At 39.5% G+C, this 17,630-nt stretch overlaps 1 protein-coding gene across 7 annotated transcripts in view; it reads right to left on the reverse strand.

The window, feature by feature from the left end:
- The window catches only part of CLASP1 (cytoplasmic linker associated protein 1), a 246,796-nt gene that overhangs the window by 77,753 nt on the left and 151,413 nt on the right, over positions 1 to 17,630 (reverse strand). For 2 of the 7 annotated variants that reach the window (XM_065413097.1, XM_065413098.1), the window contains exon 22: positions 10,149 to 10,256. The exons of 4 other annotated variants lie outside the window; for them this stretch is intronic. In XM_065413097.1, coding sequence (XP_065269169.1) covers positions 10,149 to 10,256 — 108 coding nt within the window. Of the gene's footprint in view, positions 1 to 3,165; positions 3,229 to 10,148; positions 10,257 to 17,630 lie in introns of all 7 variants that reach the window. One more of the 7 variants, XM_065413096.1, reaches the window with a different exon arrangement.

Genomic DNA, 17,630 nt, shown 5'->3' on the forward strand with positions numbered 1-17,630 from the left:
CTTTAGTCTGGCAAAACTCCAAGTTGAATTAAATCCGACTTTTGTCTGATTAAGGGGTTGCAGGATTAGATCAGCAATGGGAAAATAGGAGGGTGGGTTTTTTTTAATTAAAAACATATTTTGTCAAGTGATGAACTGAAAACTTGATTGTTTCTATATTTATGTTTAGAAGTGGACGGATGGTAGTTAGGCGTTTCCTACTATCTTTCAGAGATGCATTATCAGATCAAACATTTTAAATTTACAACAAGTACATTTTCTACAAAACACATTACAAGGGGAAAAATAAATTTCTTAAAAACTACTGCCAAAAAGTAATCAAATCATGACATTTCACAAGGAAATTAAAATTGTATGCGTTATTACTATCCCCTTTTTTAATGAACTCAGTTGCACAACTGTTATAAATACTTGACAGAAATTTCATCCCAGAATGGAAAGATCTGTAACTCCTTTAGTAGGAATGCAGAGGAGATGACACTGCATTATATAGGATACAAACTAAATGCGTTGCTACATAGATTTATGTTATGAAAGTGTACAGAAGACACCAGTGTTTTCATAAACACAGATGGATAACTGGTATATAACAAAAAGGCAGAAGATGTTGAGGCAAATTGTGTTCTCAGTTATATCTGTGAAAACCTAACTGATTTAAACAGCATTGCTCAGGTGGTACTGAGAGCAGAATTCGGCCTCTTGGTATCATCACATAGCACTTTGAGTGTCATTGGTTTGCTAGTTAATTTAGCGTTGCATTAGAAAAGGGAAGACAGTTTCTGTTTTTAATGAATAACAGAATGACAAAATAATTCAGTTGTAAACCAGTTTAAATTACCCAGCATAAACATAAACAAAAGGGAGCTGTTTTTAAACAAATCAGAATAAGTACAATGTGGCATGCTGGCGTATATCTTGCTCCAAGAGTACTGCTGGAATCTCTGAGATACAGATTTAAAGGTCTGAGTAATGTAACACAAAACACATTGGGCCCCAATTCCCTGATACTCTGTTCCTGCACCAAGTGCAGAAATGAGGTGGGGCATGCCCCACAGGTGTCTATATAAGCTTTTGCATCTCCCTAATTCTGTGCTGTGCTGGGGACATGCCTGGCTGCTGGCACAACTGAGAGCAGACCCGGCATCATTACGTTGGCACAGAATAGCCAGAGTACCATGTGCTCTGGTCATGCATCTTTGCTCCCCTTGCCTGAGCCACTACACTTGCTCTGGACTGGTTAAGGAACCCCCCCCCTAACATTCAGGGTATTCTGCAAGGGCCATCTTTGACACTGCCAAAGGGGCCATATTACAAAGCAGGACTGGGGCCAGTGTTTCCAAGCTGCGTACAGCTTTGTAATATGAAGTAAGTTTAAACCACCAATCTTCCTGTCTTTGAGCATGTAAGCTCTCTCTTATTTCAATGGGAACTATACATGTTTAAGAGCTACATGAGTGGGACCATAACAACCTCAATTTTAGACACATTTTTTTTCAATTGTATTGATGAACTCTAGTTAGACTGAAAGACTAGTAAAATGTCTTCTCTACAATTCAGAACAGTTTGTCTGAAACCTGCGTAAGGATTAAATCTTACTCTTCCAAGAGGTAACTGATTTCAGTGGGACTTCTTATGTGAGCAAGATACATAGGATTTAAAAGTCTATGCCACTTGGTTTCATGCTATTTAGTGGGATTGTTCACTATATGGGACTTATGTAAATGATGGCTGAGGTTTTCAAAGGTGACTAAGGGGATTGGACACTCAATTCCCGAGGACATTCAGTGGGATTTGGGAGCAAAAAACTCACTTAGGCTCCTTTGAAAATTCCAGCTTTAGTTCATTTTTAAAAAGGGAAGTTAGGTCTATTTGTGGCCTGATTTTATCATCTGTATGGAGGCAAAATTCCCACTGGCTTTAGTTTTCTCCAGGACAAAGGTTATTTACTGTGTTATGTTTGATCATACTTTGTGGAAATTTACAGGAGCTAAAAATGTAGAATATATCATAAGCAGTGGAAGAGGAATGTGTAGTCTAGATCTTCACCTTTATTACAGTGAAATATAATTTTTCAGTTATTTCAATTATTCTGTGAAATGCATCACATTTGAATTGTGGCCTAAAATATTCTAAAGTTGAAAGTCAGTTCAACTTAAAATTATTTTGTATAGGATCACTAGATAAAAAGAATCAATTTTGAGGATTTGGGTTAAATAACAGTCATTTAATTCAACCTCACCCTAAGGTAAGCAGAATTTCACACACCCTATTCAAAATAGTTAAATAATTGACAATGTCATCAATGCCTCCACTCTCCCTTATGAAAAGGACAGTTTTGCAGCTACAATATTGAGCTAACTCCTGCAATCCTCACTCAGTTCTTGCCAGCTAAATTCCCACTTCGCCAAATCTTGAAGTTCTCACCCAGCTCTTATTAAAGAAAAACTCCCACTGAAATCAACTAATTTCAAAGGCAGTTGCACATGCTCAGTATCTGAGGATTTGGCCCACACATTCAATGGGAATTTTGTTTGAGTAAAAGGCGGGTAAGAATCTCAGGATCCCATTAAAATCTAAATATTAATGGCATGAGCTAAAGCACAGGGACTTTAAAGGGAGTCTTTCCCTTGGCTTGAGTGAGGTTTGGACCAGGCCTTAAAACATTATATATTGGAAAACGTTGTATTTGCCATTTTAAATTTTAAAAGCCCATCCAGCGCTAATTTTGTGTTGGTCTTGTGCATCTGGGGCTTGATCTTGCAAGGTACTGAGTGGTCTTAACTCCCTTTGACTTAGATGGGATTTGGGAATACTTAGCAATATACAGGATCTGGCCAGTAAGGGTCCAATCCCAAGCACCTGAGTGCTCAGCATCCCTGCGGATGTATCCCACGTTACACAGCTGATCAATTTGCAGGGTGGAATTAAGAATGCCCTGGATCACCCTGGGTTTGTTTGTACACTGCTCATGATGTTCCTAAAGTACATAAACAAAATTAAAAACATTCAATAAATTAAAATAAAAAAAACATGTTAAACAAAAACCCCACAGTAATGAAAAGCACATGCCAAGTGCTGGCTGATATGCATGACAGCAAATGTTAAAATGACTGTAAAACAAGACTAATATTAAGAAGCAGATTCATGCAGTTAGCACTTGTTCACCTGACTGCCCAACAGAATCAGCAGTGGAGAGAGCACTAGTGGACCTGGAATGACGTCGAGAAGCTGCAAGTAAAAGGAATGGCAACACCCACAGGATTAACACACAAGTACCCAACACAGAAAATGCCACAGTCCAAAAGGGATGCACACAATTACTACCAACATGGGTGTTTTATAGTGAAAGGAAATGCTGCCGCGTATGAATGCACAACAAGTACAGTGCAAGCCCCAAGGCAAAATCTCTATCGGCAGCTTCCTCCTTTCCCCCCCACAACCACAAACACAATGTGTGACAAACAAATACATTGTTTTTAAGAGTACCAAACCGTGTGCAGTTCAGCAAAGACTGGTGAGTGCCAGTCATGTTCCAGAACTACAGATCCTAAAAACAGCTAGTATGAGAATGTGGAACATTTAACCCCATAACAGGATTTAGATGTGATCCATCTAAATCCCAAAGTGAAGCCAAGAGGTATGATTAGAAATTGTGCTTGAAAATATTTTTCACAATATTCTACTCTATGTACAAGAAACAATGTCAATAACAAGACCAAGACTAATTGAGTAAAATGAGTTGTCACAAAAGTGTAAGGAGTCATACCGGGAAATAAATAAGCCACTGAGCACAGCTCTTTTGTTAAATATTTTAGTTTTATACACACACACACACCATTGTGGCTATGATAGCTATAGTATAACATTTTTGTATATAGTTATTGTGTTTATATAAATATATTATATACATACATATATGTACGTGTGCATAGAGAGTGTAATATATACACAAACATACTCAAAATGTTATAGTAACCGACCTTTATAAAGTAGCAATGGCGGCAGTTAAGATTGCATTCCATCTTCCATTTTAGCCCCTTATTTTCAGTGGTTCATAACTTTGATAAATTCCTTTAGAGCAGAAGTTTTCCAATCTTAGTTTCAGCACAAAGATGATTTGTTTTTGAATGTTGGAAAAAATCTGGTTCAGCCATTTCTGAATTATGCAAGTGTTTTTAAAGAGCTTTTTCCCGTATGTCTAGCAAATCTGTGCTCACATAACTCAAAAACACATAAGTCTAGAAACTCTAAAATAAAGGCCCGATTCTGCACTCTGCTCATATGAGTAATCCTCAATCAATACAATAGTCCTACTGAAGGCCTTATTGTTTGATTGTCGCTATTAATTCTTGAAGAAAGCTACATTTGAACATGGTTCATAATTTATAAAGATATATACACGTTGTCAATGGTGCACATATATGCACATTACAAGAATTTAAAGGATTTTTTCTATTTAATTGCCAAACATTTGTAAATGCAACAATAAAATTACATACAAAAAGTGAGGGGAAAAAATAAAAAATACGTTTCTCACAGCAATGGGAACTTGGCCATAAGATATTCAGGGTGTGCAATGCACTATATAAAAATGGAGCCTAAGGCCCCATGCATTTATTCAAGTAAGCACTGATATCAAAAATGACTCATGAAAGTAAGGTTTGCAGGATCAGTAAAGAGTTACATATTAAACTTCACAAGGCAGACCCTCCATGTACGTATACGGATCCTCCTGCAGGATCAGGGCCTAAGAAGAAACAAAGGAATACAAAATACCTATACTTGAGCAATGTGACCAAGTTAACATTACTGCGGGAACTTTATCTTCCGCATTTCCTGATTTAGATCCCAGTCCTACAAGCTGCTGAGTGCAGGCAGACATTTATACCTGCATAGAGCCCCAGTGATATCACGGGGACCATGTGAAGCCGCTTGAAAGATCAGGCTTTTAGTGTGATAATGACCAAAACATTAGGTTACCACAGGATTTTTATATTTAGTAGAGTCCAGTGGCATACAAGTTAATATTTACAATGTGAGTAAAACGACACTTGGGACGCTTCTCAGAGCACCCAGGACTGTGAGTCTCCTTGTTACCACTTGCCTCCAGAGGGAGGGAGTCTTACCAGTACCTGCTAGGTGTTAGCTCCCTCACAAACAGCCTGTCAGCTACTCAAGCACTCTCCTCTGGGCTACACAAGCCCTGTCTTTGACCTTCCAGGCTGACAACAGATGCACTCCAGCCCCTGAATACTTTCGAAGTGTCCCCCTGTGGCATCCAGCCCATGATCACGGGATACCCAGAAAAATCCCAGATCATCTGTTCCCCAAAGAAAAGTTCACCACCATTTACCAGTTTCATCTTTAGACCATGCTCCTGTAATATGCACAGCACTTGAGTTCAATTATAAAACAAACAAATGTATGTAAGAAAGAATAGAGATTCAAATAAAAACCTAGTTACACAAGAACAGACCTTTGATGTATACCTCAAGATAGGTTCCCTCCCCACACCTGCTGCTTACCTCTCTCTGTTAGGGTATGTCTACACTAGAAACGCTACAGAGGCACAGCTGGTGGTGTGCCACTATAGTGTAGAAACTTACTACAGTGATGGAAGGGGTTCTTCTGTCACTGTAGTAAATCCATCTCTCCAAGAGGCAGTAGCTAGGTTGATGAAAGAATTCTTCCATCGACCTAACGGAGTCTACACTGGCAGTTAGGTCAGCTTAACTGCGTCACACAGGGTGGGAAGATTTTCACAGCCTTAAGCGATGTAGTTAGTTTAACCTAACTTTGTAGTGTAGACCAGGCCTTAGTTTCCTTCTCAAGTCTCCGCCAGCTCATTTGACTTAGAATGCTACCAGAATCCTATTGTATGACGTACAGTACACAACGTTACCCTCTGGAGATGGGGGTGGGGGAGTGGGAGACACCTGTCTGGAAGAGTTTGTCTCAAGGTATGTGAGGAGCCTATTATCTGTAGTTGTTTCTCACAATGGCTAGGACCACCAGCATGACACAGCCTTTCATTAGAGTTCTTCCATGACATTATGTTGGTGTACCCCAGGGATCCCTGTACCCCATTGCACCCCAGTGCACTCTGCGAGTTGGCATCAAGAGATACTTGAGTCACAACACTGTTAAAAAAACATACTAATTAGTGTTTCCTTGAAAACGTTACTGAATTCAATAAAAATACTCTGGCTGAGTCACATAGTTTTGGCTTAAACTGATGTATGTACACTTCTTTCAGGTAATAATTCTACAGCACAAAGTTTATGACTTTAGGCACTTATTCCAATTTATGACAGTCATTTCAGTGAAAATACACAAAAGTAGACAAATAAATTGGTTGTACCACAATTATGCTGGTTTCTTATTGCACTGGAATTTTCTATCTATTTTTTTCTCTAGTGGTTCCTATTTACTCACTGAAGTGATAATCCCCAGGCTATCACATCCAATGTTACATTTTAAATTAACTATTTTTCATCTGTGTAATAAATCATTCAAAAAAGTAACCAAATATAAAGTGAAACAATTTGTATAAATATTTTGTAGTATATAATAATAATAATCAATGTATGGGTCAGATCTTCAGCTGCCATAGACCAGCACAGCGTCACTGAATTCAATGGAACCGGGCCAATCTCCAGCAGTCGAGGATCTGGCCCAATGTATTTATCTTTAGATCAAGGACCCGAAGGAAGTATTTCCACCAATATATTTTTGAGGTTTCAACTAACATACTGTCACTAAAAGGAAAATGTATGGTGTAGACCAATACCAACATAATGCCATTGAATGTAATAAGTTACTGCTGAAACCAGGCATTCTCCATCCAGTATGTTTATGCAAAACAGCATCATCTAAAAATGATATAATTGAGCTTAGAAACATAAATACAGAAGTAGTATCTACTGCGTTGCTTATTTATTATCTCTCACTGGCTCCAATATCAAATTGGCTTCATTTATAAATCAAAAGATGATCCCTTCTATCTGCCAGCCCCATAAACTCAGTGTGGGCTCTGATAATTAAGCTGGCATCCTTTTGCCACTTCTCACCAGAACAGACAGAACAGAGCTGGTGATTTTGTGGTTGTCTCCGGAGTCAGATCAGGAAACCATCTCATTCTTCAGTTGCTGCTCCCCAGCACTACCAAAGTGAAAACCTTGCCGTGCACAGTAAAGCAAGTAGACACTTTCCCTTTGGGCCAAACTCTGCCCTCGGTTACACTCATGCAATTGCATGGCTATCAATGGGAGTTTTATGAGCATACCACCAGGATACTATTTAGCCCAGTGGGGGCAGAAGTGAATAAGAAGGTGATAATTTTATGCAATTGTTTTATTTTGACTACAATAACCACACACATTTAATATGACATTTTTCATTTAGATCAACCCCCATCTCCAAATAAAACACTGCATTTCAATGTATGCCCGTATATTTTCACTACCTTCTCACAACTGGATATGTATGATCATACCAGCCGTTACTTTATAGAATGCCAACCATGGGGCCCTCTTCATAAACACATTGGTATAGTAAAGGATAGCTTTGTGTGTCCAATTGTCTCCAAAACTGATAAAACTATGATCTTCATTTTAATATCTGAGCAATGTGTGGCCAAATACATACCATGCATCAGAACCTACTTGAAATATGAATACAAAGATACTAACTCACTACCGGTTACTTTTAAAAAATCTTTTGTGGTAATGTACTTTATTCTGGGTAAATCACATTATTCAAAACAGAAATAGCTGTGATCAGAATACGGGGTCCGAGAAAGGTCAGATCCATGATGCAGTGCCAGAAAATGGCATCAACAAGGATATCCATGCTGATGCCTTAAGAACTACTGTTTGCTCATCCTGTGTGTAGAAATCACTGCAAACTTCTTGCAAGAGTTCAAGGGTCACATTCTAGATCTACAGATGAAGATGAGAAAAAAACCCAAACAACAGAAATGATGTTGCGGAAGGTCACCAAACACAGAGGCCCCAATTTTGACCTCAGCTATAGGACACATGTTCTTATTTGTCTGATCCAAAGCCCAGTAAAGACAACAGAAATCTTTCCATTGACTTTGTTTAAGGGGCTTTGATCAGACCCTATCTCAACAACAGTTTCATGTGTTACCTGGAATCTTGATCTCAGAACTTGGCTTGAGAGTGATTTTCAAATAATTTGGTTTAAATATTTATTTACATTCTCTCCCTGCTCCCCTCATTTTTAATAACGTGCATGTAGTACCATTGACTTCAACAGGACTACTATCCCTGACTGAGAATTTCTTTCAGGGTAAATTTCATCCATAATTATCTCAGATCTAAATCAGTTTTGTAAAGAGATGTTCAAAAAAAAATGAGAGATTTTCACAGTTCCCCTTTCAAACTCAATTTTTTTTAACCTACATTATCTAATGAAAAACAAGTCCAAAGTATTGGAATGGGAGCCTCAAGTATCCCAGTTCACATTAACATTTTGACTAGATAGCTAAGTATCAGGGGAAGCATGAGAGAGGAAAAAAAATTCCTAATGAAGCCTCTTATGGAATACCCTTTTTCAGATTAAGCTAAGGGTTCAATTCTACTTCCATTAAAGTCAATGGGAATTTTGCCATTGATTTCAAATGGGAGCAGAAGCATCCCACCCCCATGGATGACAATCTGAGTCTTTCCATTGACTGTATTGAGAATTGGATCAAGTCCTAAAGAAATAGCCCGAGATTAAATGATAAAAGCAATAATGGAAACACCACTTATATTGATATCAGTTCCAAAGACAAGATTAATCAAGAAGTATAAGTTAGTCAATTAATGAAATTTCAGAGTAATGGCAATTTAATGGAATTAGCATAGTACTCCCCAATACCACACACTGTCCAAGAGTACTTTTCTTCCTAGCACTGAGCCAAACAGCCTCAGATCTACACTGCAAATCTTGACTTTCATATTTCACTCTCCCCACATGCTGTACAAACACAGGAAGAGAAGAATTATCAGAGTTGAGGACCAAAGGGGAGCATTTTGCTCATCTTGTTTTACCTCCCTTCCTTGTCTGACTGGAGTGCATAATCCACAGATATCTCAGTTCATTTACTTATGCAACTCTTGCTTCCAATTCTGTAAATTAAAGTGAAATCAAGCCCAAATGTGTATTCCAGCTCCACTTACGTATTACTCCATACAATTGTACTTTGTCACCAGTTATAAAGCTAGATCCTACAGCTTTTGCACATACCAAGCCTGCCAGATTGAATCGATAATAATTTCTTTCCCCCAATTTGAAAACCAAACCCACAGCTATAGAATTGCTATGTAAACAGAGAGGCCTCAGAGATCAGCTGTATTTTGTCCTGAGATGACGAACAAAGCTTTTGTACAACAGGTGATGTATTCTGTTGGAAATGAAATGACATTTGATCAGAAACATTAACTATCCTGCCATTTCAGCCCTATGAAGAACAAAAATGTCTGCATACGATAAACCGTAATGAGATTTTATATTTGTACTGTACATTTAAACTGAATGACCATGCTAATTTCAGTCCTCAACCTTTCAGAGCGCTAAAGATGCTCAGACTTGAGGAGAATTTCCATCAGAATGGCATGTCCAACTTACGAATCAGTGGCTGACGGCTCTGTATAGAACCTTTACATAAAAAGAATTTTGATCTCTTAACTGGGGTTTAGTGTGAAATTGTTGCTTCTCTTTTTGTATCTAGGTTTCAGATCAGTTTGTATATAATTAAAGTCACTCTGCAATAGGCTTTGTGGTGCTGCTAACCATACTCTGAGCCGTACAAGTAGGATTGCTTTCATAGTTATCCATCAAAACACTGGAACAGTCTTTTTAGGTGAAACACTGCAGAGGTCTGTACAAATGGACTTAAAGACATTGAAATTATCACAGGAGTTCAGGATCAAGGGACTTTCTACTAAAAGAAAACACTAAGAACCAGAACTGAAACATGCAGAAGAGAACAAAAAGGAAGCAGGGCTGGAAAGGGGGAGTGTACGGAAGTGAACAGAGGAAGGAAACAAGCTCATTCCACCTGGCAGTGTCTTGGACAGACAAGCAGAATGGGGAAAGGGAAATCGACCCTTAAAGCTCCAATGCCTACATGTACTCACCAAGTGGAGGGAAGCCCCGAGCAGGGCTTGTATCTCGACTGCTCTCACGGCTGGTATCGCGGCTGCACCCCTGACTCATGCTGGGTCGGGGGATACGGCTGCTCCGTGCTAGCATGCAGCATGGAGAGTTTCAGAGAAGGTGAACAAGTTTAATGAGGACAGACAGCTTATCAAGTCAAGTCACATTTCTGTTAGTTAAGGTAATTATTACATTAGTAATTATCATCTGCTACAGCCACCTCAGGCTTTTCACAAACCAACTGTGTCACACGCTGAGCTGTGTTTTTAACTGGAAGTTTCAGCCCCACTGAATGTCTGGCTGGCATAGTATGTTTGTCTCTCAGGCAATCCAAGCTTTGTTATTTGAGTAGAGCAGGAGATCTTCATTCATTTAAAGAGTGGCTGAGCTCTACTGCTACAGAAGCATGCAAAACAGCTGAGGCTAAAAGAAATATTTCTGGAAGAATATTTGCTTAATTAGAAGAAGGAAGAAGCGTTTGTAACATGATCAAAAATTTTTTAAAAATCATCACAAAAGAGAAAGCCATTTCTATGTATGTTTGGCTTTTGCAAGGATAGTTTTCTCATGATCAACATTTTTGGGGAAAACAAGACATTGCAGTGTACAGATTTACAGAGGTAAATTCCCCTTTGAAAGATATTGTGAATAGAGAGGGTTACAAAGCAGTTTGAATTTCAAGACCACATGGGTTTCAATGGTTTCGGTCCTTTTACCAAAAGCTGCCTAATTTTTATTGCCTAAACATATCTAAAAGCAGAAATACACTCCACAAAGGTCCTTGTCATGCACTCCTTTCCCCAACAAAACTCTCATTGGGCCAGATTCTGATCTCAGGCACATTGATAATTCTGCTGATAATTCCAGTCACTGTCACTCCATTGAAGATCAGTAGCCAAGATTAAAAACTGGCCCACCAGCTTCAGTGGGAGTTTTGCCTGAATAAGGAGAGCAGGATTGGGCCCTTAGAGGGTTACTTAACCTATCAGTTAAGAGTAAATTTAAGTACGGGGTAAAAAGTCAACAACAAAACTGCCTCATGTAAACCGTAACTGGATTATTCCTTTGTAAACTCTGTTTTATTTGGATATGGTAGCAACATGCCAATGAATCATAACTTGTAAATTAGTTCTGCATAAAAGAGAATGCACTGTATCACATTTGTACATGTAACAAAGAGAACCTGAATTACAATTAAGCGCCGTGAATGTATCTTGAATAATTAATCACTGTACTAGTCTTTGGAAATGAGAGTAGCTACTTTTAAATGAGTAGTTAGGAAAAGCCCTGAAGGAACTGTTCACAGTGTCTGGTCTAAAATCAGATCCTTTAGCTTTGACTTGGATGGCCAGGGTGCAGAGATGCACATACCGTAGTGCTGTCACCTACTCTGCCTGTCTGCTCCATCATCAGTACTCAGCCGGATGTTCATATTTGCAAAATTATGTCGAATGCATGCCTTTGAGTGCAGAGTCTTATAAATGTTTATAGTGCCTGCTCACGGACAGAGGAGGCTGGGGACAGTGCAAACAGAGCCATGGTAATAGAAAAGTTTAGCACACTGGGAGTATTTTATAGAATCATCAAGGAATGTGATAATAAATTAAATATTTTTGCAGTCCTCATTATTGAAGAATAGAATATTAGGGATGAGGAGGACAGAGTCACAGTAAATAATCTGTTTTTATACTATCACCCTTCAAAGTATCCCTTGAAGTATAACAGTACAGGACAAAATAGAATCCTTCCCATATAGAGTCAGAAATTCAGATATAAACTGTTGCCAGATCCCTGGTTTCTCAAGCCCCTCCCAGTTTTGCAAAACCCAACTCATACATCTGTTTGATGAATTAATGGTTCTGATGTCTGAACTTTGATGTTGAACAATACAAGATGAACTATAGACCAACTTGATAATAACACCACCATGCCCAGAAGCCGAGAAAGTTAGGAAGGAGATAGAGAGGTGGTGTTATAATAAGTAGGATTATCATGGAGTGAATGAAATTAGGACCCAAAAATACAGACGCCTCAGATTGGAACAGGAAGCTTAAGAGTGAGCTTTGGGTGAAAAGGAAAACTCCCAAACATAATCTACATGAGAAATATACTTATTTGGAAGTATGGGGTTCTCTAAAAGTAGGACTGTTCACTCTTGGGTCACATGCTTACATGTAAATCTTGGCAGCTTTCACATGGAGGTAGTTTGCACAGGCATTCCTTTATCACAAACACTTTCATGAAATTTATCTTTCATCTGTCAGTCTTCTTCCTGATTTAAGCACCCTAGGCCTAGCACATATTCTCAGTCCGATAGACGTGATCACTATAGAATGAACGATACAGGCAACACGTTTTTCTTTATTAACGGATTAAAAAGCCTGCATGCCGTATGACGCATTTGTACTCTTGGATATTACAAATCAAAACAGAATACTGGGATCCGATGCCACCCACTAGACACAATATCCGAGCAACCAGAAAAAAACACCTTATATTCTGATTTCCTAATGTAATGAGTGATATTTAAATATGAGACATGTATGTTGGTGGATGGAGATACATCCACAAGGGAAAGAGAATGAATGACGGGAATAGAAGGACCACAGAAAAGAAAAATGACATGAACTCCCAGGGATTTTCCCTGCAGGTCTCCATTGCCTTGAACACGGGTCATTTTAGGTACAAGACAAATCGTGGCGGTACAGGATGCCACATTTCAGGGGTTGTCATGATTCAGAGGGGAGTCTGTCTGCAAGAAGAAGTCATCCAGCCAGAAAGGTCAGACAGCCAGAAGACTTGACTTCAGGATCCCATTCCAAAAAGTATGGACCACAAGGCAGGCAGCCAGCTGGACAGAAGACAAGTTCCAAAATGAGGGAAAACTAAAGAGCTGGGAAAGACAAAATGATAATGGTGGATGGATGCATAGAAAGAAAGCGGGATCTGCTATTTCGACTCGGGGAAGTGGGGGGGCCTCTAAAAAAAAATTCACTTTGGGCACCCAACAATAAGCTGTGGGCCAGCCTTCGGTGTGACTGAGTGCTCTCAGTACAATGCAGAGGAGACTTTCCAAAGGCATTCTGTATACTACAGACTTTCCAATCTCATCTAAAAAGGTATAAGGAGGAGATTGTTAGCTCAATTAGAAAAATATATGGCAATAGTGGGCCAAACCCTGCTTGTCTTACTCATGCAGATTGTCCTGGAGAAGCTAAAGGGTTGACTCATGTGACCACCACTAGTAGGATTTGGCCCATCTCCTTGGTTGTTCATCTAATGTATGCAAGACACTTGAAACTTATACAAATCACAGTTCAAGTAGATATTAAGGGCACAGTGCTGGGTTCCATGCTGTCTCCTTTGCAGCAGCTGATGCAATTCAAAGTGTGACAGTGTACCCCATAAGGCTTTATGGGGGGGTGTGTGCTTATAAATGTATGTATGACATAACTGGAATATGTTTTGTGCTGCCTGTGCCATGTAATATATCTCCGTAAAGATTATGGTCTACTATATCTATTCATCCTATTTGTACATGTATATCATTTTCTACTTGAGGTTAAGAATATGGGCTGTATGCTTGCTTGGTTTCTAAGTAAGCTTTGTGAGGCATTTGGTCAGCTTCTTTAGGAAGGAATTCGCCAGGTTAAGTACCTGATCAGGAAACACTTGGGGAACAATGCATCTTGGAATGCTCCAGTCCACATAAGAAATCTTCCTGGAGACATGCAAGATACCATGTGGACAATGGCTTCTGCCTGTAAAGACTGAGTCATGCAGCAGCATGTGACTTGCCCAGGTGACTCCAGAACTCCATCTTGGAGCTGGACTTTGCATAGGAGGGAGGAGGGGGGTCTCCACCCACAAGAAAGAGTCTATTTAAACCCGTGGGAGACCCCTCCATTTTGGTCTTCAGCTGGCTAAGGAAGGAACCTCTCCACCCCCTCAGGATACTTAAAGGGAACTGGAACAAAAGACAGTAACTATAGGGGGTGTGAGTGATTGCTGGACCCAGGCTAAAAGGAGATTAGCCTGTAAAAGGGAGCATTCTGGAACTGGTGAGGAACTTATCTGTATTTAGTTTGATTAGACATAGATTTGCGCATTTTATTTTATTTAACTTGGTGACTTACTTTGTTCTGTCTGTTACTACTTGGAACCACTTAAATCCTACTGTCTGTATTTAATAAAATCACTTTTTATTTAGTAATTTACTTAGAGTATGTATTAATACCTGGGGGAGCAAACAACTGTGCATATCTCTCTATCAGTGTTATAGAGGGCGAACAATTTATGAGTTTACTCTGCATAAGCTTTATGCAGGGTAAAACGGATTTATCTGGGTTTAGACCCCATTGGGAGTTGGGCATCTGAGTGCTAAAGACAAGCAAACTTCTGTGAGCTGTTTTCAGGTAAACTTGCAGTTCTGGGGCAAGTGATTCAGACCCTGGGTCTGTGTTGGAGCAGACGGAGTGTCTGGCTCAGCAAGACAGGGTGCTGGAGTCCTGAGCTGGCAGGGAAAACAGGAGCAGAGGTAGTCTTTGCACATCGGGTGGCAGCTCCCAAGGGGGTTTCTGTGATCCAACCCGTCACACAAAGGCTCTGCAAAACCTGCTTAAGCAGCCACCAGATAACACCCACAGCAAAGAGGCAGAGTACAGCTGGCAGCCTACTTCAAGAACTGCCTTGTTCATTGTAGCAGACAAATGTGGGCTGAGCCCTTAAAAGCATTGGGGAGAGGAAGTTAAATGATTTTGATGGTAAACTGGGCCTGCTACCAGCAAGTTCATCAGCTAACATTCTGAAGGAGAACAAACTTTATCCTTGAATATCTATGATCCTTTTAGAATCCAAGTGGTGCATGGGGATTTAGCCACTCAGCTCCCAAACTCATCATCAGTGCATTTAACTCTCCAAAAAGAAGTGTGTTGTTTACCTCACAGCATCTATTCAGTGTAATGCTAACTGAGATACATATGATAATGCTAACCGAGATACGTATGAAGCACAGGTAACACTGGTCTTCCTACAGAACCCACTTGAAGCAGATGCCTACAATATCAGATGCATTTCCTTGCTACAGAAACTTTCATTCATGGATCTCCAAGTAATTTATAAACATTCCTGGGTGGTAATGAAGGATGGTCTTCCCATTGTACAGATGCACAGGGAGGTTTACAGCTCCACTGCATCCTATAGGCAGGCCCCCATGTTGGGGGGGACTATTTTGCGGGGGGCATGGAGCCTGACCAATCCAGTAGACTCTCCAAGAGACATGATAACTCACAAAGGCACAGTACATCCCACACGTGTCCATCAAAGAAAGGAAGGCACCCACTGCTACACCCCTTGCCAATAGGGAAGGGGAAAGAGGCCAGGAAAGGACTATGGCCCTGGTTCTGCGCCCCTTTGTGGGGCTAGTGCCACTACCACTACTAGCCTCACAAAGTCTTTGCCCTCAGAGGAGCACAAAATCTGCCCTCGTGGCTGGCCCCTGCATGGAGTATCCTGGTGGTGGTGCAAGAGGAGATGAGCTCCTAGCATCCTCCTTCTCTTGCATTCGCAACACAGACCAGTCACAAGCTGGCCCTAAATTACTTACTCAGAAACCACACAAGTCAGTGGCTGAGCCAAGAATAGGACCCAGGAGTCCTAACTTCCAGTGCTGTAATGGTCTGATTTTTCAACACTAATGAACACCCAAGACAGCTGCAAGAGTTGGGCACATTTGACAATCAAGCCATTTACTATTAACCACTTCCCTCAAAGCTAAGGATCCAATTCAGCACAGTAGTTAAGCATGTGCATAATGTTAAGCATATGAACTACTCACTTGCTTAACATACTTAAGAACCTTGTTGAATCAGAGCCCGAGAGAGCCTATCAATAGGCTTAGGATGTACTGGATGGGAGGTGCTAGTTGATGAAATGGGCAGCTCTATGACTGGTGAGGGTAAATAGGATCTGAGTCTCTTAAGAAAGTAAAATATAAAATATAACTTAATCCAAACAAATGTTCTTGTTTTATATAGTGTCCAGTTTTTTTAAAGATCCAATAAAGCTGCAGAGTTTCTGCATTTGAGTATTAAACAAATACAAAACTCAAAAAACACCTTGATCCCAATGACAGCCCAAAAGAACAGGCTTCAACCATCAACCCAGAAGGAAAGAAAAGACTGACAGATTTGATAGCATCCTCACACTCCCAAGGATTGAGCACTGATGATTTTTGCAGGGGAGGCATATAATAGTGATGGGGTATAAGTTACCCTTTTATAGGAAATTCTCCAAGGCTCCCATAATTTACTTGAATGCACACAACCCAAGAGTGATTTATGCAAAATAAATTCCCTTCAGATAGTAAGGACTGTTTCAAAATAGTCCATGTAACATGATTATCAGCATAAACAGAAACATGATGGTAATATCAGAGTTTGTTTCATTTTACTAGTTTACTAGACAATACTAGTTTGCAGAATGACAGTAGAATAGTTAACTTCAGTAAGTAAGGGGGCAGCTTGGATTTTAAAAAAACTAAACAAAAGAGCACAATATATTTATACAGACGTAATAAAAATAGATAATATCAGAGGAGAAGAAATTTGAATTTTGCAAAATATTCACCATAAATAATGTAAAATTTAATGGATCATAATTCAGGATATGCTCTTAGAGAGACCTTCTAAGATCATTTCAATAAATCTGAAATATAAATAAATAAGGAGTACTTCTATGTTGACATCTAATATGCTATAAACTGAGCAGTGGGCTTAAATTTAAAAGAAATCCTAGCCCTATTGAAGGCAAAGGCAAAAACTCTCATTTACTTCAATGAGGCTACAATTTCACACAATGAGTTTAGTTGCAACTTCTTATAAGCTCTGTAAAACGATATTATCTTTTTTTTAATGAAAAAATCATTTCTAAGAATTTCTTTTCCAGTGTAAACTTTGGTTAATTTCTGCAAATACTCACATTTTATATCAAAGTCATTAGCGGCAATAAGTATAGCTTTGGCTTATCCACAGAACATATACAGAGAATCATTTCTGCTTTCATTCAAAAGGATGGCTGTGTTTGTGAACATCTCTGGAATAATGCTTGTTCAATTAATTTAAACCGAATTAGAGAGATCACTGGTAAATTTGAAAATAAAAGTGCATACAGAATATTTATACAACAGCCAATGAGTCTCCACGTAGGACAAAAATATTTGTGAGCAAAATACTTAGCACGTGAATCTAAAATGCAATCTAATAAAAGACTCCAGGATGTATGAGGTGATGCACATAAACTGTTCAGTGTGCCATATTCCAAAAACAGGTCCCAAGCCCGCAAGGTGCTGAGTGCCCTCTGACGTCAATCAATTCCCAGGGATTTCAGTCAGAGGGTGTTCAGCATTTCACAGGAATTGCTCAGCTCCTCGCAGGATTGGGCCATACAGTTTTATTTAAGCGTGA

Source organism: Emys orbicularis, chromosome 11 (assembly GCF_028017835.1).
Source record: "Emys orbicularis isolate rEmyOrb1 chromosome 11, rEmyOrb1.hap1, whole genome shotgun sequence".
Lineage (NCBI taxonomy): Eukaryota > Metazoa > Chordata > Testudines > Emydidae > Emys > Emys orbicularis.